Genomic DNA, 24,479 nt, shown 5'->3' with positions numbered 1-24,479 from the left:
CTTTTGTTGAACATGTTTGTCTAGCATATGCCAGCATTAAGTATTTTAAGTATATCATATCTTATAGAGAAATTTTGCAACCCAGATAGTAGATTTGTCTTGTCTGGATGTTAGTTAGGCTTTACATTAAGTGAAAATTTGTGTAGCTTAACATTTTTTTAAGGGTTTTATCATTTCAAGACTGTTAATTATACAATACTCTAAATGATGTGGGGAATATTGTTTCTCCATACCAAAATCATTGTCGATTACAACATTAATCCACAGTGTTTTTTTTTTTCATTTTTTTTTCATTTTTTATTTTTTTTACTTTATTTTTTTGCATTTTTTATTTTTTTTCCCTTTTTTCCTTTTTTGTTTGTTTTTTTTCCCAGAATTATCTTTGTCAATTTTATTTTTTTAATATTGAGCTGATTAAAAATTTTACTTCATAATTTTTTTCCTTAAAAATACTGTGGATTGTTACGGTGTTTTTTCATATGGTTTTTCTATTTTATTATTTTATTTTTCAAAATTATATTTGTCGATTTTATTTGTTCACTATTAAGCTGATTGATAATTTAGTTTTGTAATTTTTTTTTAAACATTGTTGATTGCTACAGTTTTTCTCCACGCGGTTTTTTTTTGTTTGTTTTTTATGATTTTCTCCAAAATTATCTTTTTCAATTTTATTTTTTAATATTGAGCTAATTAATAATTACAGTTACAATATGTGAGGGAAGCACTGTAGCTTCCCTCGCAAATTACTGTAGATTGCTACAGTGTTTTTTCCCACATAGTTTTTTTTGTTTTTTTTTTCTAAAATTATCTTTGTCAATTTTATTTTTTTGATATTAAGCTGGTTAGGAATTACAATTAAATAATAAGCTAAAGGGTGTGGGGAATTCACTGTTCACCCACACCCAATGCATTGTGGATTACAATAGTAATCCACCGTGCATTCACCTTTTTTTTTTTTTACTTTTTTTTTTCAAATTTCCCTTTTTTTCTTTTTCTTTTTTTCCAAAATTACTTTCCTTTTTTACCAACTTTTCCCTTTTTTTGTTTATTTTTTTAAAAAAATTATCTTTGTCGATTTTACTTTTTTAATATTGAGCCAGTTAAAAATTTCGCTTTGTAATTTTTTTCCTTTAAAATACTGTGAATTGGAACGGTGTTTTCCCACATGGTTTTTCTATTTTATTTTTTGATTTTTCAAAATTATATTTGTTGATTTTATTTTTTTTAATATTGAGGTGATTGCGAATTTAGTTTTGTAATTTTTTTTCTTTAAAACATTGTTGATTGCTTACAGTGTTTCTCCGCATGGTTTTTTGTTTTTTGATGATTTTCTCTGAAATTAACTTTTTCGATTTTATTTTTTAATATTGAGCTGGTTAAAAATTACAGTTACAATATGTGAGAAAAACACTGTAACTTTCCTCGCAAATTACTGTGAATTGCCATGGTGTTTTTTCCCACATGGTTTTTTTCCAGTTTCTTTTGTGTTTTCTTTTTTTGTAATATGTTTTTCCAAAATTATCTTTGTTAATTTTATTTTTTTAATATTGAACTGGTTAGAATTTAACTTTGTAATAAAGTTTAATCATGTGGAGAAATCATTGTAGCTTTCCTCACAAAACACTATGGATTGCTAGAGTGTCTCTCAACATGGTTTTTTTTTTCTTATGATTTTTTTTAAAATTATCTTTGTCAATTTTATTTTTTTAATATTGAGCTGGTTGAGAATTACAATTACAAGTCATTACAAATAAGGTTAAATCATGTGGGGAAGCACTGTAGCTTTCATCACAAAACATTGTGAATTGCTACAAGGTTTCCAACATGGTTTTTTTTTCCTGTTTTTTTTTGTTATTTTTTTTCTAAAATTGTATCTATTGATTTTATTTTTTTTAATATTGAGCTTATTTAGAATTTAGCTTTGTAATTTTTTTTTCTTTAAAACACTGTGAATTTTTGCAGTGTTTTCCCATACGATTTTTTATGATTTATTTCAAAATTATCTTTGTCGATTTTTTTTTTGAATATTGAGTTGGTTAAGAATTATAATTACAATAAAGCTAACTCATATGAGGAAAGCATTGTAGCTTTTCTCACAAAACACTGTGAATTGCTACAGTATTTCTCTAAATGGTTTTTTTATGATTTTTTCTAAAATTATCTTTGTCGATTTTATTAGAGAAAACACTGTAGTTTTCCTCACAAAATATTGTCAATTGCTACAACGTTTTTCCTCATGGCTTTTTTTTCCTTCCAAGATTATCTTTGTTGGTTTTTTTTTAATATTAAGTTGGTAGAGAATTTAGCTTTGCAATTTTTTTCTTTTTATTAACAGAAAAGCTAAAAAATATGGTGAAAACAATCATTTTATTCAGTCTCTAAGTTTTTGATCACCAACACAACTTTTTTTCCCATCATGAAATATTGGCTTCATCATACCTTTAGTTTTTATTACTTATCTAGCGCTGGTTCACAATTATAACACTATCAAGTACATTTCTTTTATAAGCCTGCGGCAGCGTACGGGCATGCCATCTCGTTACTCTTAAAAGTTGTCTACTTGGTGCTGAGTTGTCCAATAAGCTTAGACGGTGATAAACTTGTCTTGTTCGAGAGTATGCATGATGTTTTACCAACTAATTATAAAAAGTTAAATGGTGTATGAAAATTATTGTTGATAAAGAGATTTTTTTATTGTAAATTGTAATGGTTAGTTTTACTTTTAAGTTTTTATCCTTTTACGGAATGTTTCTTTGGCATTTTTTTTGTTCCCCAATAAAAGGGTGGCTCCCTCACTATTATGGAGGCGCGTGTGACGCTTCCTGATGGTCAAACCTGGTCATTTACTGTCTTACTAGATGCGCAGCTATGCTCTCTTCTACATGGTGTGGCTCGTGTAGATAAATAATGGTTGAATTGTCGTCGATTATCTATTGTTTGTGTTTTTTCTCTCTTTTGACAATTAAAGTGCATATTGTCATCTTTGTTTGTTGCTTGTCAAATTAGATATATTTGTCCTTTCGTTAAAGTTATTTTCTTTTCAATTTCATCATCCAATAAAAAAATTATAGGTGCCCTCTAATTATTTTTTATTTTTATCCTTATTCTTTTAATTGCTATTTTTTATTCTTTTATGTAATTGATTTTTTTTATTTCATCCTTTAACATTTAATTTGTTCGAGATTGAGTTTTGAGGTTTTTTTATTCGGTCTAATGACTGTCACAAGTTTGAAAGTTAATGAGGTTTGACCTGTTTTTCTTTTTGCTCATTTTCTTTTATGAATTTATCATTTGACATTAATTTTTATTTAAAATAATTAGCTTTGTAGTTTTCTTCGATTTTTTTTTTCTATAAGGTTATCTTGATTTCATGACTTGGGATGTAAGTTTGGCAAATTAAAGCTCAACCCTTACATAACTATCATGCTAACTCGAGTTGACTCAAACTGTTTTTTTTCTCTTTTACTCAATTTTATCCTTTCACATTTAATTGACTATAAATTAAACTATATTGTTTTTCCTCTCTTGAAAAATGTTTATTTTTCAAGTTATCATGATTATTTTTTTTTAAATTTTCATCCTTTTTGCTATTGTTTCATATTTTGTTTATCATCTGATTAAAATAAAATAGCTGATTTGACTTGTCAATGCTATAACCCGAGTCGTATAATTTTTTTTCTTTTTTAAAACATGCTTGCAACATGCTTGCGACACCTAAACATTATTTTTACAACAAAAAAAATAATACAAACATGCAGCACGGGCACTCACCCAGTAATGATTCTAAACTCCATTTTAAAACATTGCATCTCTATTTGTAGAAATTAAAACTCCTTCATAAACTGGACTCACTAAATAATTGATGAAGCAGTTATATGAGCTTCGGGTTTTGAAAACCTCTTCTTCTCTAAATAACCAGACAATAGTCACTCTATACAAACAAGTGACATTTCAAAGTGCTCTTGTTCTCACAGAAACCCGAACGGCTCCAGCACCCCTAGCATGGCAGGACATTTTATCATCTCAAACAGGGGACTTCAATAACCAAAAGTCGAATTGTTCCGTTTATTTGAGATATTAGATTATAGTTATTCGCATTAGTTCATGTTGATGACTCCCAGTTCATTGATTGCCCAAACCTTGATTATGGTTTTCATCTTTTTGCTTGGAACCTGAAAAGGAAAACTCTGAAAGATTACATTTTTGGTTGAGTCATGTTTCATTGTTATTTCCTTACACAGAATTAGAGAAGTCCGATGAACACATTGCATTGGCATCAAAATCTCTTCCTATAAGTATGGATGGCATTGATACAAATCACAAGCATGAAGCGCAGGCAATACAGTGCAATCCTAAGACAAGACTCAAAAACACATCAAACAAACATTACATGCTGATGGACCAATAACCAGCATAAAGTTTGACACTCAACAGTTGCCCATACGTGATGGAATCACAGTCCATAGAAGGGGCTGCGGGCTGCTAGTAGAAATTGCCACAAATACTCCTTTGCAATGTTTAAGCAACAAGGCAGAACACAGCACATCAAACGTCATTTGAATATGTCTAGATTACTTGTCTAGAAGTTTTATTTAACTGCAAAAAGAGACCCGGACAGCAAATTGGTTAATTTGATCAAATAACTATCAAGAATATAAAGATTACGAATCATTTCTGTCATGTGAATAGAAATAGTAGGAAACATGAAATCAATCAATGTGAAAAGAATGTCCAACAGGGAAAAAAAGAAGAAGTAAAACTATGAAAGAACACAAATCAGTAGCGAGAAACTGAGTATTTCAACCTTTGAAACATTACCTGCATTTCCCTGGCAATAGAAGGTAGCCATCTCTCCCCCCTGATCCGTTTCAATTCTACAACTCTTTCTTCCTCCTTTTTGGCTTTGGCTTTTGCTTTTGCTTCTTTAGCTTCTAATTGAGCTAATGATTTTCGCTCTGCATCCCTTGCTTCAGAAATTATGTCTGCCCCATCAACAGCAATGGACTGGATTTGATGCCTAAACTATAGGACGCTAAATATTTGTTAGAGCAATTTGGATATCTTAGCATCGGTGAGAATTGCTAAAAGAGAGTAGTACATCAAGGAATCATCAATGGAAGAGCATATTGTGAAAGAAACAAACCTTCTTCGATTTTTCATCAATACCGTGTCCCGGTAGGATTCGTGGTCTCTTTCTTGGCCCTTGAATTTCATCTGGTGACATTCACACAGCCTTCAGTCCTCATGCACAATGTGGTAAGAGCACATACAGAAAGCATTACAAAGTGAACTGATGGAGAATGGTATCTCTCCTATCATTCAAAAAAATTCAATAATGGCAGGCTAAACTCCTACTAGTTTAGCAGCTCTTGGAAAAAATATTCAATTATGATGGCTGCCACCAAATTTAGATTCACTTCCATAAAGAAGGCATTACCCCCATGAGTCCATGTAAATTTGCATAGAAAATACAGTTTTGTGGCACAACTACAATGCTACTTTGCTAATTATCTAAACCAAGCTCTGACTACTAAGAACCAGTGATTATTCAACATAACCACCATCTATTTTCAGCATAAATTACCTCAAGAAATTAGGAAACAATCACTGACCTATCTGGCTGACATCACCAAAGCTATAGGTTAAATGATACATAAATATACATAAAGGGGGCCAAACATCATTTTTCTCCATCAAACAAGCACCCAAATTCTAATTGCTAGAAAAAAAAAGTCACGACATACGAAGAGAAGAACTCACCTAAATGGTCAAATACAATTCCAGCAGGAGAATGCTTAAACAACCTTACCCCAACATCGTTTGCATCTAGATCATTATCTGAGACAGGATCTCTAACCATCTCTAGAGTCCTTTCCAAGATGATATCCAAACACTTTTGCGCCTGCCATTAAGGTCTCTTGCTCATTTAAATTAAAAAAGAAAAGAAAAGGAAAAGCAAGAAGCAAGAAACCCAAATAAAAATAGTAGTCTTATTTTTTTTTAACTGCAAACAATGGGGCAAATAAACCATAAAAAAAAAAAACTGAGAGCGTTGCCTTAATTTGGTAGTGCTTGAGCTTTCGAGAATCCTGGGAGTTCTCTGCATAAGCTTCTGTAGTGGGTGCTGAACGGGACGTTGAGCCATTAGAAGTACTGCTAAGAACCTTGTTAGCAAAAGTGGTAGTTGCAGCTATTGATTCGATAGCTGCTTTCCAATTTGCATCTTCCTCTTCGCTGCTGCTGCTGCTGCTGCTAGCTGGACCTCCCATCACAGCCGAAAGCAAGTCTCCTGGTGCCAAAACCCTGCATTTTTCATTTTCTTTGTTCGGGGTTTATGTTTGGACTTAGAGAAGCCTGCACAAGTGGGCTTCACTGGGCTTTAAATTAGTTGGTCCAAGCTTCATTGTTGTTTCAATTTCCCCTACGGGTTAACGTCACTAGTTAAGTTCAGCCATGGGGTTGTCAATTTTATTTTGATAGGTGTTTTATTTTTTTAATTAAAATGAAATATTTTAGTTTTAGAATGTTTTTACCTGCCGTTTCAAAGTTGTACTGTTCATATATATATATATATATTCAACAAACATAATTCAAATTCAAGATAAATTAATTATAAATTATGCAATACAAACATAATGCCAAACAAATATAATTTCAAAATTTAAAATATTTCTAAATAGTCAAGATTAAATAGATATTTAACTTAAAGTAATTCAACTTAAACAAAATATCAAAATATTATAAAAGTAAAATGTTTTATCACAAATATTTTAAATATAAAGTTAAGTCAATGTTATCAAGGCTAATGGAATCTAAAGCATTTCTTATTTTGCTCAAATTCCTACAAAGTATAAACATGAAAAAAAAAACATGAATATAAACCATAGTGATAAATCTAATTTTAAAAAATTAATATCATTGTTAATGAAAATAGTAATAATAATTTTCAATATTATTATTAATATCATTGTTATTGAAAATAGTAATGAAAAAGAGTTTTTTATACTTGAGTGGTTTAATTAATTAAATTGAACAAGGTTTGATTCAATGACTTTTCAAGAGCGGAACGGAACATGTGGAATGAAACCGGAACGTTCCGGCTGAATTTTAGCCAAAAAATCCGGAACGGACCGAGATTTAAAATGAGATGAAAATTGTTCCGTTTTTTGAATTGGTATGGAATGTTTCGGCCATTCTGGACAAAACGGAACGGAATTGACAACCTTAGATGTAACGGTTGGTTTTTAAAATATTTTTTATTTAAAAATATATTTAAATTATTATTTTTTTATATTCATATATTAAAATAATTAAAAACATAATTTTTTTTTATTTATAAAAAACAGTTTAAAACGCAATTCCCATCTACATCATTCACTATTCAACCACTTATTGATACAGACTGTTGATGAATATGAGAAGGCTCCATGTGTATTTGGCGTTTAATGCAATAAGAAATTATTTTTGTCGTTTGATGATTCATGGGAGCTTGTGGATCTAAGAACGTTGGGAATTCCCAGAAAACAAGTCCAAGCTTTTCTTCACTATTCGGTCTAAGTTGTCTGGCACAAGGTTGAGGAAGCTTACCTCCAAATTCCCAAAATATGGAGGCTTGCCTCTTGCACTCGTGACCATTCGCAGGGCCATGGCCTGCAAGTGGAGGAATGGAGTCAGATAACTGAGGTCTCGAGCAAATCTGCATAGAAACTCTCGGTGATCTGCCCAGTCATGAAGTCTTTTGTTTCTGATATGCGCTCTCTTCCCAGAAGACTTCATGGTCTGAAAGATTCAAAGTTTCTGTGCAAAAGCCTGTCGCGTGATCTATGGATTGAAATTATTGAGTGTGGAAAAGCAAAGGGCAATTTTCTCATGCAAGCTGGAGCATTGAGCAGGATTGAGTAAAGCAGCAGAAGTTAGAAAATAGATGTCTGTGAGAAGGATGCCATTGACGATGAGCAACAAAAAAAACCTCAATCTCTCGATCTCTTTAACCTTGTTTGCTTTTCCTGTTGAAATTATGGTGAACATGTTCAGATTTGATTTATATGTATTTTAATTAATTTTATAAATTTTAAAATTAATAATCAAATAAACTTATAGCGACTATCATATTAGAAATCACCTACCTCGAACTTAAAACCAGCAAAACCCTTTTGAACGCATCTTCTTTGTAAATGAAGATGTGGGAGTCGAATTACAAAGCAGCACATATTCTATTTTACCGTCGAATTTCATTATTATTTTCATGTTTTAAAAAGAATTTTTTAAAAAATATTAAATTTTTTTTAATTGTTTGTAGTTTAAATTAATATATTTTTTTATATTTTCACATTATTTTGATATACTGATATTAAAAATAATTTTTAAAAAATAAAAAAAATATTATTTTAATATATTTTCAAATAAAAAATATTTTAAAAAATAATTACAACTTACAATTAAAAACAAAAATAAACCAATATATTGATACATATAAAGTCCTGACTCAGCCCCAAAAGATGAAAGTTGTGATCATACAATTTTATTCATTGTCGGCCGTTCAACTTGCATAGAATAGCATAAATCACAACATATATTAGAAAGGCATATCACTTTAGTCACAACCTTTTAATGAAATTCTATGAGTATTCTTAAGGTTCAAAACCAGTGATGCCACAATTCCTCTCTCGTGCTAAGGAGATGTTTTACATTGAATTTCATTCTATATTTAAGTTAAAATTTATTTATTTATTTTTTAAATTATATTTTTAATATTTTTAAATCGTTGATATACTATTATTAAAAATATTTTTTTTTTAAAAAAAATCATTACAACACTTCTAAACTCCTTGAAAAACATACCTTATTTTGTGTATGAAATTTTTTTTTAAAAAATATCAATAAAGATTAAGAATGTGTTTGAAATTGTGATAAAGATAATTTAAAGTTGTTTTTAATTTAGAAATATATTAAAATAATTTTTGATATTAATACATTAAAATAATTTAAAAATATAAATAAAATTATTTTAAAATTTAATACACCACGTTACAAACAAATTTTACAATAATCTCTCATTTGAAACAATAACCAAATCTAAAAAATAAGTATTATGGCATCAACCGCCGAGTAGTTTTTTTCTTTTAATTTTAATAATTACAATTGTAATTTGAAACATTGTGGTTAGTTCTAGAAATAAAAAGTAAAAGATATTAAAAAGTGGCTTTACATATTTTCAACGGACTAATCATTGTACTAGTTAAAAGAAACATTGTGCTGCTGGGGTGGACCCCCCAGGGTACCTGCTTCCTCTTCTTTTCCCTTTTGTCCTGAATCTTTTAGGATATCTCTTCTCTCCTCTCTTTCTTCAACATCTAGAGACCAGAGAGTGACGACAAGCACAGAGAATGGGTCACGGAAGCTCTAAAGAATTGCCTGAAAATACTAATACCGAAGGAGCTTCGACTCCCTCCTCTCGAATTAAACGTCCTCATATCCGTCGCATATTCCGTCGCCCTACTGTTTCACGAGGAAATGGAAGCTCCTCCTCCACTCTCAAACTCGTCTCCGCTGAGGATTTCGCTGGAATTGCTCTTCTCACCCTAATTAGCGCTGATATGCAGCAATTCAAAGACAAGTGGCTCGCTTGTGTTTCTTTTGGCGAGCAGACTTTCCGTACCCATATTTCCGATCAGTTAACTGAACTACCAACACCCTCTTTCTCTCTTTCATGTTAGCTTGTTGCCTTTTCTTTTAATTGATTAATTCATTCTTTGCTTTGTTTGTTTTGCAGGACTGAAAAACCTGTTTGGAACTCGGTCACTACTCTATATTTTTCTTTCTCTACAATTGAGAAATCAGCTATCTTGGATAATGCGGCGTCTATAGTATAATAAACAAACACTGACTTGAGATTTTCTCATGCAGGAAAAGAAACTTCTGTTGGAGAAAAAAGGGCCTCGTCTTGCCAGGATTTCTGTTTTTGAGGTCTGCAATCACCTTACTCTTGACCAATCTATTGCATGCCCTTTAATTTTTCTAATACGAAGCCCTTCCCTTCCTCTTGCCTGCTTAGATTTAAGGCTTTTCATTTCTTAGGACCTGGTTGAACGTTACAAGTCATGACTAACAAAACGGACTCCATCCAGCACTGGATCGGTGTCCATGTGATTATACCATTTCTCTTTTGTGACAAGATTTACCTCCATGCCAATGAATAGAGTTTGATGGACATCCACGGGGCACCATTTGATACGAGTGTAATGTGTACCACAAAATATTTGTCCCTTGCAATTTTGGGCACAATCCATTATCAACTATGAAGTCTCTAACCTGACTCACTGTCTATTTAAATTTCTAGCAAGTTTTGAAATTCCATTTCCTGTTCTCTCTGCAGAAATTATGTACAACACTTCAAATGTCTTAACTATTACCGTAATCTGGTTGCCTGTGCTCAATTTTGAGCACATTTTGGCTTCTGCTATGAATTTTTGTTTTCAAAATCTCATTTCATAGTGTGGGTTGCTTTTTTGCAATTGTTCCCTTATTTCAAAGCATTCCTTTTCATTACTTTAGTTGATTTGCTATGGTACTATTATAATCATGTAATTTCTTGTATAATGATGCAGACCAATAGAATATCGAAGAACAACCTTGTTGGATATTGTGAGATTGATCTACTTGAACTTCTCACACAGGTAAACAACAGGATTGAATTACTGCTCGCTAAAATATGTGTAATTTCTGGGCGTGTGATGTTGTTGAGTTTTACATTTATTGCAATTATAAAACCATTAGCATATATGCTAAAAGCATCTCTGTTTTTATCCTGCCAAGTGCTAGACAAAGAAAATTCAGTAAATTGTTGGAGGGAATTCTAAGTTAAACTAAGTTACTAGATAATAGCATTGCAAAAGGAAATTCAGTAGTTGTAAGTGATGAGATAAGGGGAAAGTTTAGGTGGTGTATGGAGAACATCTATTATGCAATTAGTGCTTGATTGCAATGTATTTCATGAAAGGTATCCTTCATATTTTTTCTCTCAAAATTCATTTGAGATTCCTTTCATTCTAAGAATCAGCTATCCAAAGAATTCAAAAGTCAATAATTGCATGACACAGCTAAATGAACAAAATATACCATGCAATTGAAAGAAAAATCATGTTTCATTTACTTGATATGACATTCAAAGTCCTTCACTAAATCACCAACTTAAAATACATCCATATAGCCAAGTAACAGGAGAAGCTTCTTCTACTAGTTTTAGGGCTGGAACTCAAGTTCATAGAAGTTGTTTTTCGCAAACATAAACTTGAGATTCTAAGTTCTGTGTGGGGAAATTTCAATGTAGTTTATATACCAAGTGAAATGCTGGGAAGATTTTATCACCGATGGTTTCATTACTTTCTGCATCATAATCCGAGGGATGTTCCATGGTGTGCTGCTGGATTCACTGGTCTCTTTCTGGTAGGCTTGCTGTAGCTTCTAGGATTGATAGACTTTTGTTCTGCATGATTGGGAGGATACCTTTCAGAACCTTGTTGAAGAGGTTCTTTTCATGCTCTATGTCTGATGTCTTTTCCGAGCACACCAACCAGAGACCACAATACAAAAATCTATGCTTGCTTACAAGGGGCTAGCGCGCAATGACCTTCTTTGATAGGGGCAAGCTTCATCAACACAAGATTCTTGTGGTGGGGGTGGGTGGGGAATGTAACAACCTAGACTTTTAAGAGAAATGGGCTTTGAGTCCCTTGCCCTTTGAGATTCTGCGCTTCTAACATCCTTCCTAGATTGTTTAAATGAGTGAGTGGAATAAGTCTGCAATGAAGCATTGTGCTGGTTTTGTTTGATGAAGATGCGTGTAAATTGTTTGATAAAAAAAGCTGAAGCATCAAGCCTGTCAAGGTGAAGGTAAAAGTTTGAAGTGTTTTGAGGAATCTGATAGCAGAAGGAAATTTTGGAGAAGATTGAAATTTTTTATTCTAGGGAGTTGAAGGATCTGTTTTGAGTATTATTTGTCGAGACCTGCTTTCATTTATGAATGAGTTTTAACTGAAGCACTTACTCAGGTTAAGGAAACATTGCTAGTGGCAGGAGAAGGAAGGGTCTGGTGCTTAGAAGACAGACTTGTCCTTGGTGGGTTTGATTGGGATCCTACTTTGCAAGAGAAAGCATGTTGGTCGAGGAGACCTTTTGGTCGAGTCTGCATGCCTTTGGACAAGTGGAGGGGTGTGCACCTTTTACTTTAGGGAGACACTTTACCCTTATCTATTTCTGCTCATTTGACTTTTTTTCTCCCCCTACAGTTCTCTGTATTTAAAATCCTAGTGGTGTTAGAAAATGAAAGATATTGTGATGAAGATTTTTCCAGTTAGGGAAGAGAAGAGAGCAGATCATTCTTGTATTCTTGCGCTCAAGCATGCAATTATAAGAAAGCAACAAGCGAGAAAAGCTCTTTGTTTGTTGGGAGTTCTGTTGACCTAAATTATAAAGGGTCCTAGTTCTTACACGTTGCTCTTGAAGACATGTAACTGGTTGTACTTGGTGATGTTTCATCTAAGATTCCAAAGCATTGTGGTACTGATCTTCTATCACCTGGACCCTGTCCTTTAAAATTCATATCATAGGTTTCCTCTCGTTTGTTTCTTTCCCTTATATTCACTACAGAGTTGGTAACAGCTCTAGGATTTGTTTCTTGGCAGACCTGTGTGATGCAAGTTGCCTTTCGTATTTGTTTTCCCTCATTAATATAATCTATATGATTCTATTCATATTGCACATCTGCCATATATAGTTTCTGTATTATAAGTGGAAGGGGGCATTGTCTATTGGAACTTATATTGTCTAGGAGCCAAGTTATTGCATTAAAATAAATAAATAAAAGAAAAAGAAAAAGGATCTTACACTTTTTGGTTCATTCATCTTCAAGTCAAGATAGAAAAATTTGGACATTGGTAGGAAAATGGTATGATTTCTTGGAAGTCTTATGTTTCTCATGTTTCCTGGTCTCTGAATACAAAATGTTCTATATGATTTTAAAAATGAATTTCCCACAACCTGTTGCATCTTAACATATCCTTTTTATTTTCCTTATGGTTTCCTTTCTTGTTGACATCATTCATATCATTGTATCTGGAGATGCTCATTTCATTTTGGCAAATCTAGTCTGGGTTAACTGATGAGTTGCTGTTTGCATAATGTTTATATCTTTCTTTATTCTTATATACTTTCAGTCTTCCTTTTCCCTTGACATGAATTCTATTTTGTTGCAGGATTCAGATTCTGACTTTGAAGTGTTTGAACTTTTTGACCCAGCAGCAACTGGTAAAGTTGTTGGCAGAATTTCTCTGTCATGTTCTGTTGAGGTGCGCAGTACACAACTTATACTTCCATTGAGTAGTTGAGACTCGTGGATGCGTTGATCATCTTTAACATTACCTGAAATTATCGACAGGATCCAATTGAAACAGAGAAAAATTTTGCAAGACGCATCTTAGCCATTGTGGTATGTTGCATAATCCTGCATTCCTTTTCCATATTGCTAGACATATGATTAGTTGTTAAAGTGGTGGTGCATGCCAAGTCTAGCTGGCTGTTTTAAGATTTACAGGCGATTGGAAAGAAAGATTTTCCAGTGCCCATTTACATGCCCCTGTTTAGCTTCTATTTTTTTTTTGTGAGTATTATGCAAATACACTTGGGTTTCTTGAGCTGGCTTGTGATTTACTTGTACTTGTGTTTTCCATAGAACCAGACGTTTAGCCATGGAATGAGGCAACTCATATTTGAATGTTTGAAATGCATTACTTGTATCAGTCTTTGCGAATGTCTCATGTACTATCCATGCTAACAAATCACCAGTATTTCCCTTACTTTACAACACTATTAGTATTGAGTTTTTGTCTGTACGCAGGATTACAATGAAGATGGAAAGCTTTCTTTCTCTGAGTTCTCTGACTTAATTAAGGCTTTTGGCAATCAAGTGGCAGATAACAAGGTTTGACCATAAGCAGTTATGTTGTTTTTTAGCTCTTTGCATGCATTTCATATTTAATTTTGTTCTAAATTACAAACATGCTAGACATACAAGTTAGTTTGGAGACCTGTATTTGCGTTTGGGATGTGAATTTCAGAAGCTTAAATTTTATGGGTATTATTAAACGACACCTTGACCTTTTTATTTGAAGTTTGGGATTCTAAAACTGATCAATTTACATTTTCTAATTCCATTTCTTTTTCTAATTCAGAAAGCTACCCTAACCATTGAGTGCCTATAGTATATGCTTAACTTTAAACATGGTTTTGTAGTATTCTTGACTTAGAATTAATTTACCTGTTTACTAGAAAGAGGAGCTTTTTAAAGCTGCTGACAAGAATGGGGATGATGCTGTAAGCATGGATGAGTTGGCTGAACTTCTTGCCATTCAACAAGAAAAGTAACATCCTCTATATTTAATGGCAGTTAGCTTGAATTATGAATGTATTATATTCTGGTACCTATATGCATAAAAGATGCTTCTTGTATAGCTTGCTGCAGGTTGCTATATCATTTTTTTCCCTCCCCTTCTTTTTTGGACCATCTCCTGTGAATCTGTTGTGCCTGTTTCTCAACCAATCCCCCCAAAACACCCAATAAAATAAAAAGACAGAAATGAGGAGTTGAGTTTGGCTGTGTACTTCAGCTTGCTTGCAAATATTTGCCATTTTATTCACAACTCTTCTCATCCCAATGTTTATTCCCCAATACTATATGTTGAGAATGCTAGAAATATGCAGTTTTCTTGATCCTGACCTTTCAAGTAAGATGCAAGTTACTTTCCTGGTACATCTCTTAATGCATTTCCTGTATTGCAGTGAACCTCTTATAAATTGCTGCCCTGTTTGTGGTGAGATTCTTGAAGTTTCTGATAAGCTAAATACCCTGGTCCATTTGAGTCTCTGTTTTGACGAGGGAACAGGAAATCAAGTTATGACAGGTGGATTTCTTACTGATAAACAGGCTTCTTATGGGTATGAACTTCCTCAATGTCAACTTTATGAATTGTCTCATTCTGTGGTCTCTCCTATTTTGATGGTTATATTACTTTATGTCTCGGTTGAGATGGGTGATTAAGTTTATATTTTGACAGGTGGATGTTTAAACTGAGTGAATGGGCTCATTTTTCATCATATGATGTTGGTTTGAACTCTGGTTCAAGTGCTTCACATATTCTGGTATCTTTTCCTCCAGGCCATTTTTAAGAATGCTTAATGTTTCTTTCCAGCTTCTATAGTTTGGGGTTAGTTCACATCAGAGATTTGAATTTGGCGTTATATGACATTCTTGTTTGTGTCTGCATTTCTAGTTAATTTATGTATGGTAGTAGTTTTCAGCTTCAAGATGCCAACACTTTGTTCAAGACTTCTGATTACCAGCTCCCCTTTCAAGTCCAGTACCACATTGCAAAATGTGTAAACCAATGAAACTTGTATATCCCAGTTCTTCTGAGTTGCCCCTTTTTATTTATCGTGGTTAATTCCAAACAATTTCTCTAGATTGTAAGTGTTGTTTTGTTGTCATCATTTACTTCTTACAAAGTTGAGAAATGTTCTTTCCATGGGGCATCATAGGAAAATCCATTGTCAACAACTTCTTGGAATCTTGTGTTTGAATAATACTAAGCAGGTGGATGGGTAGAAAGCTCAATTCTTAAATAAATTCTATTTCTTTTTGTAATTGCTCAAAATTCATTCTGAACATAAATTAACAAAATACCTATGTTTTTCTTGAATGATTCTGCTGAAGATGCCCCATTAAATTATTTTGTCCATGGGTGCACTAAGTTTTATGCATTTGGACAGCTCGAGTATTCTAGATGTCATTAAATTATGTTTGGGATCTCATGAACGTAAACTTTCAGTTAACAGCTTAATGCTTTAGGTATTTGATAGGAAGACAAAGAGGCTAGTGGAAGAGTTAATTGATAAAAAGATTGTTCTGTCAATGAGAGCAATTTATCAGTCAAAGATAGGACTTCACCTTATGGACAAAGGTACGGGTTAATTTGTGCAAATGAAAAACAAAGTTCATTTTGAAAAGAAATTTGCTAGTTTATAGATTTGTTCATTTTTATTTTACCAGCCAGAGATAGGACTTCGCCTTATGGTCTCTCTTTCTCCTCTGTTCTGACAAATAGATTTGTTCATGTGATGGATTGTCAAATTTGCCCATCTTGGCTTCAGATTTTTCAGGTCTGCTAGGATGGACTTGAAGTTTAGGCTTGATTAATAGATGTTCAAAGTTTTAGATTGGTTATGAAATTTCATCCCAATCCTGCTCCAACATAAATTTCTCCCATTGCCTTTTTCTTTCATTGAAGTTTCCCTTCCATTTCAATCTCAGAATCTAGACAGTGTTTGGTTCATGGAATCAGAGGGGAAAGTTAGCCAAGAATGTGAGGTTTCAAGAATTATTGTGTTTAGTTACTTCTTTTTTCCCCTTTTATAAAGGATAAGATGGTGATTTAGTTGAAATGCCTCTAGGATTTCCAATGAAGAGATGAACAAAAAAGTGATACTCTCCTAGGAATCCTCTATTGTTAAGCAAACACAAAATTTTAAATTCTTTGGGATCTCTTTCTTAGGAGTGTAATTCCCTGGAGGAGAAAGTAGCATCCATGAAACAAATGCCAACTAGTTTACAAGCCTGCTTTTTTTTTTTATCCTGTCGTTATGGAAATTCAGGTCTCTATATTTATGCTGTTTTGATGGAAACCATCATTGCAGCAAACACGCTCTATTTCTTGTGAAAACTTGATGTATTTCAAAAAGGTAAAGAAATGTTGGGTTAGTGTTGGAAGTTTTTAGTGGACAATACACTGTTGAAAAATCATGCTAGCACACGTGCCTGTGGTGATATAAAAATTGATGAGATCATGACAACTATAAAATAAACATGAAGATCAACCCATTTTGTCTCCTTTTTTTATGGATTATATGGATGACTTTGCTTATAATTTTTTAATCTTCTTTGAAGAATTTGTCTTCTTGTGGGGTTACTAGACCAATAATAAACTGAAAGAGGGTTGAAGGAAACATATGAACCCTAAATGATGGTTGTGGAAGTTCCATCCTCTTGAAAGTTTATCTAATTGCATATCAAGTTTTTTCTCAGCTCTATTTTTCATTTTTGGTCCTCATTACATAATTCTTTTCGTTTCTTCTATGCTATTAAGTTATGTGTGGTTTTTTTTCCCTCGTATTATTACTTCCTAAGCAGTAATACTTGATATGTATACAAAATTATCCTTTTTTTTTTCAAGTATCTTCTCCATATTCCCAGCCTGGGCAATACTTTTTACTTCTTCCCTTTCCCTTTCCCTTCTTTTCTTTTCTCTCTCTCTCTCTCTAAAAAGCTAATTCTCACTCGTGGTGTGTGGAGGGAGGGATTTCATACAAACTCCCTATGAAGTATTGCAAGATTTCATTGTATGATCATCTGGCACAGTTGCATTTCTACATTATCTCATTGTTGAAATTTTGAATTCTACATAAATGGCAAAAAAAACTGCATCTTGAGATTGAGTGCTAAAATAGGTTGCTCTTCTTGTGTACTTGCATGCACCCTCTTGCCTTTTATTCTATTGATATCAGAAAGTCACATGGTCCTCATCAGTGATCATGGAAAGTGCGAATTTCTACTGGCATTCCTTTCTTGAGTAATTCTTGAAACAACAATAGTAAAATAAATATTTGAAAGCATATATAAATGTCTTGAAGGGCATGCAATCACCTCCATATGCATCTAAGCTCAGGTCCAACTATTTTTCTTGGTTGGATCCTCCTTGTCAGTCTTCTGATCTTCCCCATCTACCTCACTATTCTAATTGGATAGCATTGCTGATGGTTCTATGCATCTTAAAATCATACAATAGTTATTGGAATTATTATTATGAAGATAATGCTTTTATTCTTATAGAGCTGCACTATTTGGTTGGCTAATTTGGATGCAGGAGCAAAGGAAATCCTGCTCAGCATCTCTGAGAAGCAGGGAAGGGAAATGAACACTACAGAATCTGCTAGAGACATTCCAGCGTTTGTTGAATTTTTCAAGGTATGATTGTCTTGCGTGATGAACAAACAATCCTTTAAATGTTTTCATCTCATGATTTTTGAGCCGAAGAATGAAAGGACTTTTGAAGTTCATCTAGCCTTTGCTGATTATGTCATTGATTACTGTGGGCTCACTTTTGAGTCTCCCCAGAATATATATCCTGTTTAAAATTTATTACAAAGAATTATGTTGCCAAGATATCCATGAGATAGTTTCTCCTTTCTTGTGTAGTGATTTTTTTCCCCATCTGATGTCATTAAAAAAAAAATGTTCATTGCACTTGTAAGACTTATTGATTGTTATAAGGAAATAAAAATCTCACCTCAAGAAAATATAGCATTGGTTTCTTTAGGGACTAAGGCATTATGGAACATTTTGTACTTTGATTATCTAGTTTTAATACCAAAACCAAGTGAACAAAGTGGTGGTCTCATTATCAAATGAGAATTATGTATGTTTGATGTTAGGAAAGGAGGACCACTTTATTAGCTTTGTCAGGTGGTCAAACTCAAATACCTATACCAGTACATATAATTTTAACCTATGGAGCACATCTGGGAGGAAAAGGAGAAAAGAAGCACAAAACTAGACCCCCATCCTATAATTAATAGACTCGGACAAAAAATTGATAGAATAAAAAGCTGGAGATATCGAAAACATATAAAGGAAACAGCAAGAACTTATGTATAATTGTGAGCAAACCCGATCACTAAGGAGTGCTGCAGAAACTATGCCATCTATTAATACTTGCAGAACCACAGAAATCCTTTAACAAAATCAGCTGCAAATTATAATTTTCTGTGTAATTGAAACTGCTCCAATGAAGATAGTAGTGGTGGCAAAACCCATGCCCGCTTAACTCCGCAATGCTTCCCCTGGGATTTTTCACCATCCTCACCAATCTCCTTTCTCTGTGAGGATTAAAATTTCATGACCGCTAGTTGATCACATGAACAATCCTCTTTTCTTGAAGTTAAAGGAATACTGGAATCGAAAGTCTCTCAGATTATAAAGATGATGGTCTGGCAAAGTCTAAGATGGCAATTTAAAGCCAAATTTCTTCTGAAATGGAGACTAGCAAATGTTAATATGAGAAAAAGGATCACTGTATCCTATAAAGATGTGCTCATGTGTCTCAATTGAGTTCAGAGAGATGTATCTATAATTTGAAACAAAAGCTAGTCTTGTAATCTGTCCTCCAATAATCACATAATATGTGGTTTGTCACTTCCACCAGTGCACGAGAAACTAGCTGTTAGAAGCAAAATGTATTTCACAGGTGCATGACTCTTTGTTGTGGTGCATCCTTCTTATCTACATGCTAGGGCATACAAACAGTGATTGGAACTTGCTTTGACTGCTTGACATGATTGCATTTTTCTGTGTTTCTGGATAAAAACTGCTATGACTTAATGCAATAGAAGTGCAAGTATAGTAGAAATAATCAATATGTTATTTGGAGCTGTGAGATCTTCATAATTAGACTAATTTACCAATGAATTAAATGCCATAACTGAAACATGAATGAGCCTTGATTCCCTCAAATTTCACAAGTCCTTTGCATTAAGTTGTATCTCCATGTTTTGGTTTTCTTCATATTCTTGTGTTTAAACTTACCTACCAAGTAAAACACATAGTGCAGCATTTGTTACCATCAAAAGCAAACCCTGTTATGAAACCTTGGCTTCTGGCTCTTCTTTCTTACAATATGGGCATCTACATGCTAATGCTATCTCACTTCTTGTATATGATAAACTATGGTGTTGTAGGATCAAATAAATTTGGCTGAAGTGAAGTACCCTTTGGAGCATTTTAAGGTAAGCATATATTGATTTTATGAGATAAAATAAAACTGTGGCACCAGATTTCTGAATATTACTGCAAATCTTACGTTGTGTATCTTTAATGATTCATAATTACATACAGTTTGGATTTCTTCCACTTGCAGACATTCAATGAGTTCTTCGTAAGAGAATTAAAGCCTGGCACAAGACCAGTTGCTTCCATGGAACGTGATGATGTTGCCATATGTGCAGCCGATTGCCGTCTTATGGCTTTTAAGTCGGTAGAAGATGGTCAAAGATTTTGGATCAAGGTATTTCTACTGCTTGCTTTTAAATGCTTCAGTTCTGTCACTCTCAACACACCTCCTCCCTTTATCAAAACATCATATGCTTGTGTCAGTGAGTATGTGTTCCAGTGGAATAAGTATGAGTAGAATAGATAACTTATTTTTGGTGAATAGAGGAAGTCATGTTGAAAATGTGTGTATTTTTTTATTTAAATATTTTCTGTTATTTACTATTGATTATTATTGGATTTGCTTGTTTAATAATAGTTAATTGCTGGTATCTCTTTTGTAATTTTTAGGGCCGCAAATTTTCTGTACAAGGGCTTTTAGGAAAGGAAACATATTCAAGTGCTTTCGCTGATGGTACTTTGGTGATATTTCGTTTGGCACCACAGGTACTTCATACAACACCCCTTTAGTAATTTGCAATTTAAGTTTTGGAAAAGTAAGTGATTCAAGTGCCTGATTGACCAATGATACTACTCTGGAGGTGGCATTGTTTCAGTCGTTGAAGCAGAGAAGTAGAAAATATAAATAAGAAGGGACAGTTTAAGGAGAGACCTTACTTTATTCCTAGTTTGAATGTTGCCAGGGATAAGGAGAGAAATGTGACAATTTCGCAATAGCAGGTTTATTTATCTGCTTATTCAACCAACCAAACTCCCGCTCACCCACACACATAGGAGACCATAGAAGGTATTTGGAAATTCATCCATGAAAAGAAAAATTATTGTTGACAGAACAATGGACCAGCAGAGGGAGAAATTTGTTGCCATTTAGGAAACTATTAGACCCTTCTGCTTCTATTCTCTTCTACTGACTTCTCTCATTCCAACAACACTTGAACTTCCTGAAACCGTGTAATCTGATTTCTTCATATATTTTTTTTCCCAATTGCTGCAGGATTATCACCGTTTTCATTCTCCAGTTTCTGGAACCATTGAGAAATGTGTAAAGATACCTGGGTGTTTATATACGGTATGTATAAAACCTAAGAACTTGTTTTGTTAGTTTTCGTGATCGTTTCTTTTATATGTTATTAAGTTGCCTCTGATGTCTATCTCATTCTGTTTTCCAGGTTAATCCTATCGCTGTCAACAGCAAGTACTGTAATGTTTTCACTGAGAATAAGAGAGAAGTATCAATTATTTCTACTGCACATTTTGGAAAGGTACAATCATCTGACTTTACAAAGTTGAACTTCTTACCTCTTTTCATATAGACAAGTTCTTTGTAGAAAATAAAAAAACCAAGTTTTGCTAACTGTTCATAGATCCAATGACTCTTTTCTTGAGGACATCATAGAAATTCTGGAACATTGATTTTGTTGCTCTTTAGTTTGAACTTGAAAGGCATGGATGTAAACTTCATGAGTTTTTTTCTCTATATTCATTTCACAATTCAGACTGAATGATATTTACTGGAAGATTATTGAATCTATTCATGTCATTTCTTTGTGTGTGTGCTTGGTTTTAGGGGTGAGGTTGAGTATCTATAATTTGCAATTTCAGATATCTCGTGTTCTTTGCATTCTGCAATACAGAAGATGCCTTTTGTTATGCTTGTTTCAAACTTCTATCTGCCGTAACTTTATGTCAAGCTGTCCAAGAGTAAACAAGCAGAGCTGTCTTTGCATTCCTAGGATGGATTAACTGACTTGTTTAGTTTCAACTAGCAGTTATTGAACATTAAGAGATCCTTTTTTTTTGGCATTTTGGCCGCAGGTGGCATTTGTTGCAATAGGAGCAACCATGGTTGGCAGCATCACCTTCTCGAAGAAGGCAGGTGACCATGTCAAGAAAGGAGACGAGGTGAGCAATCTCTATTACTATATTTTACATATTGTTTGTCTCTAAATATATAAGATGGTGGCTTTTTTAATTGGTATCTTGTACTGAATTTACAGTATGGATATTTCTCATTTGGTGGAAGCACAGTGATTTGCGTCTTTGAAAAGGTTGGTACTATGTAGAACTGCGTTTCTGATACTGCCTATTTCAATCAAAATGTCTCTGTTTTCTCCTCTCTAGTATCTCTGGTACGCCATGATTTCTGAACATCAATGTCAAATATTGTCATTCGTTGACAATCTCCCACATTTCATGTGCTTTGCCTATTGCGGTAGGATGTTTCCCAAATATCCTGGAAGTTTCTTTTGGTTAAGAAGCTCAGCTTTCCACATTCAAACTCTAACCAAAGCATCGCTAGCACAATGTGTGACTGGTATCCAAATGTATGACCCACAACTAATCTCGGGGTTATTTTGCAGGATGCAATTGAAATAGATGAAGACCTTCTAGCAAACAGTGCCAGGTCACTTGAGACCTTAGTTTCTGTTGGAATGAAGTTGGGTGTTGCAACTAAGAAACAGGCTACAGTTAATCTGCCAAACTTCGATAATTGGGTGTTAGAAGAATGACAGAGCTTGTGTTTACTTAAAAGAAAATGATTAATGGATACATTTGTGTTCAAATTAAGTGGAGTTTTCTTACTTTGTTAAAACTTTGTTGTAATTTAGTCTCTGGCATGTGTTTTTTAACATAAAACATTAATATGATTTAAATAAATTGTAATTGAATGAAAAATTGATTTCAGTAGATTTTTTGTTAGCATGAAACTTAAAATCTTCTAAAAATACTATTCTATATTGGAAAGATATAAAACTTTCATAATGTTTACACAAATTGAGTTTGAAAAACATTCAAGACTTCTTACATGGGAGAAGATTTAAACAAATTGGGTTTGAAAAACTTTATAGATATTACACGGGAGAAGATTTAAACAAATTGGGTTTTGAGTTTAAACCTGAGCTTGTGCTGGATCGGGTGGGGGTCGGTTTTTGCTGTTTGTTATCTTAGAAGATTATTTTTTTTTCTATTTAAACAACAGAACCTAATCAAGATATTTGTTTTAAGATTATAATATTTAGGTTTTATTATAGATTTATAGTTGGTTAATTAGAAGTTGATAATATGAAAATTAATTTTTTTTAACTTTTAATTTTCAAAGTCAACTATAAAAAAAAGAAAAAATAATTTTTTAACTTATAATTTTTAAAATCAACTATAAAAAGGGGAGAAGAGTTCAAAAAAAAAAAAAAATTTTATATAATTTTGCATTCTCTTTTTTATCTTAAATTTTACTGTTTTCTTCTTATTTATTAGACTTTTATATTCCTTCTAAATCTAGAGCTTAAACTTATTTTATTAAGAAATTATTAAGTTTATCTATTTTAGTTTAAAAATTTTGTTTAGAAGTACATTTAAATTATGATGTTAATTAATATGAATACTAAGACTTTGTTTTAATATCAAGTATAAGTTGATTTATATTTAATATGCATACTAGAATCTTTATATATGTATTTTATTTTTGTTGATAACATATTTGTCATATATATATATATATATATATATATATATATATATATTAACATGTATGATTTTTTTTTATAATAAACTAAACAATCTAATATATGTTTATTTTGGTCTATGATCTAAAGACTTTATATTGCATGTTAAATTTGTTTAGTTTATACATGTGTTTTTTTTTACACGTTTGAGTGGTTTACTTCTTTGTTTAATTTGTTTAAACAAACCTTTATTAGCATGATGTACGTTAATAGGATCTAAAACTATATTTGTTTTTTTATGTTGCTTTCTTGAAAAAACTTCTAGTATGCTTTAATGCATGTATAAACTTCTTTTAGAATTAATTTATTAAGAGATTATTATGAGTTTATACATGTTTTGTAAACTTGTTGGTATGATCATGCTTATACATATTATTTTGAGATAATGCATATTTTATTTGATATCTTTTGAATTAAAAAAAAAGTATTTATATTTATCTTGTATAATTTAAATATTTTTTTTTATCAAGTTGTTTTATTTAAAGTTTTATATTATTTACTTGCTTGTTGTGGAGTCAAATATTTATTTATAAATATTTTTTGCTATTGTTTTTTTAATTTATATCATGTTTTTAACTCAAGAATTGGTTTTTCCAACCAATATTATTTCGACAAGTACTACTTCAATAGTAAGGATTCCACTATTATCTTTTGTGATGCATAGTGAAAAACTTTAAAAATTCAATGGATTGAACTCTAAATGGTGACAACATAAAGTATTGATCTATATGCCCACCTTGAAATTGGTTAAGTTCTTGTAGGAAAAAAAAATGCTAAAATTGTCAAATAATGAATTCAATTTCATTATTATGGTAGCTTTGTGCGTATGGAATCATAGTGATTTCATGCATAAAAAATTACATTTTAATTAGATTAAACAATACACAATATGATATGTATAGATCAATCAAGAGCGTAAAAGT

General features: G+C 32.6%; 2 protein-coding genes across 3 annotated transcripts; one reads left to right on the top strand and one right to left on the bottom strand.

Annotated features, from left to right (window-relative positions):
• Positions 1-3,814: 3,814 nt before the first annotated feature.
• LOC7490960 (uncharacterized) lies at positions 3,815-6,334 on the bottom strand. 2 transcript variants are annotated; one of them, XM_024606645.2, is made up of 5 exons: positions 6,057-6,334; positions 5,761-5,902; positions 5,144-5,214; positions 4,819-5,022; positions 3,815-4,172 (listed from the first exon to the last, which is right to left on the bottom strand). In XM_024606645.2, the coding sequence occupies exons 1-5, from the start codon at positions 6,267-6,269 to the stop codon at positions 4,098-4,100; spliced, it is 705 nt and encodes a 234-aa protein (XP_024462413.2). In that variant the 5' UTR covers positions 6,270-6,334; the 3' UTR covers positions 3,815-4,097. The 2 variants fall into 2 exon arrangements, with proteins under 2 accessions (XP_024462413.2, XP_002298108.3); XM_002298072.4 differs by lacking the exon at positions 3,815-4,172 and adding an exon at positions 4,271-4,596 and having other exon boundaries at positions 6,057-6,331.
• A 2,955-nt stretch (positions 6,335-9,289) lies between these two features.
• LOC18094730 (phosphatidylserine decarboxylase proenzyme 3) lies at positions 9,290-22,741 on the top strand. The gene is made up of 20 exons (XM_024587332.2): positions 9,290-9,673; positions 9,773-9,797; positions 9,907-9,966; positions 10,608-10,676; positions 13,254-13,346; positions 13,436-13,486; positions 13,895-13,978; positions 14,326-14,417; positions 14,836-14,991; positions 15,111-15,195; positions 15,902-16,013; positions 17,973-18,073; positions 19,843-19,890; positions 20,022-20,168; positions 20,444-20,539; positions 21,048-21,122; positions 21,223-21,315; positions 21,869-21,955; positions 22,051-22,101; positions 22,414-22,741. Exons 1-20 carry the CDS (start codon positions 9,387-9,389, stop codon positions 22,561-22,563), a joined length of 1,962 nt encoding a protein of 653 aa, XP_024443100.2. The 5' UTR covers positions 9,290-9,386; the 3' UTR covers positions 22,564-22,741.
• The last annotated feature ends 1,738 nt before the right edge of the window (positions 22,742-24,479 follow it).

This window comes from Populus trichocarpa, chromosome 1 (genome assembly GCF_000002775.5).
Source record: "Populus trichocarpa isolate Nisqually-1 chromosome 1, P.trichocarpa_v4.1, whole genome shotgun sequence".
NCBI classification, from domain to species: domain Eukaryota; kingdom Viridiplantae; phylum Streptophyta; class Magnoliopsida; order Malpighiales; family Salicaceae; genus Populus; species Populus trichocarpa.
This window is presented reverse-complemented; position numbering and strand designations above follow the sequence as displayed.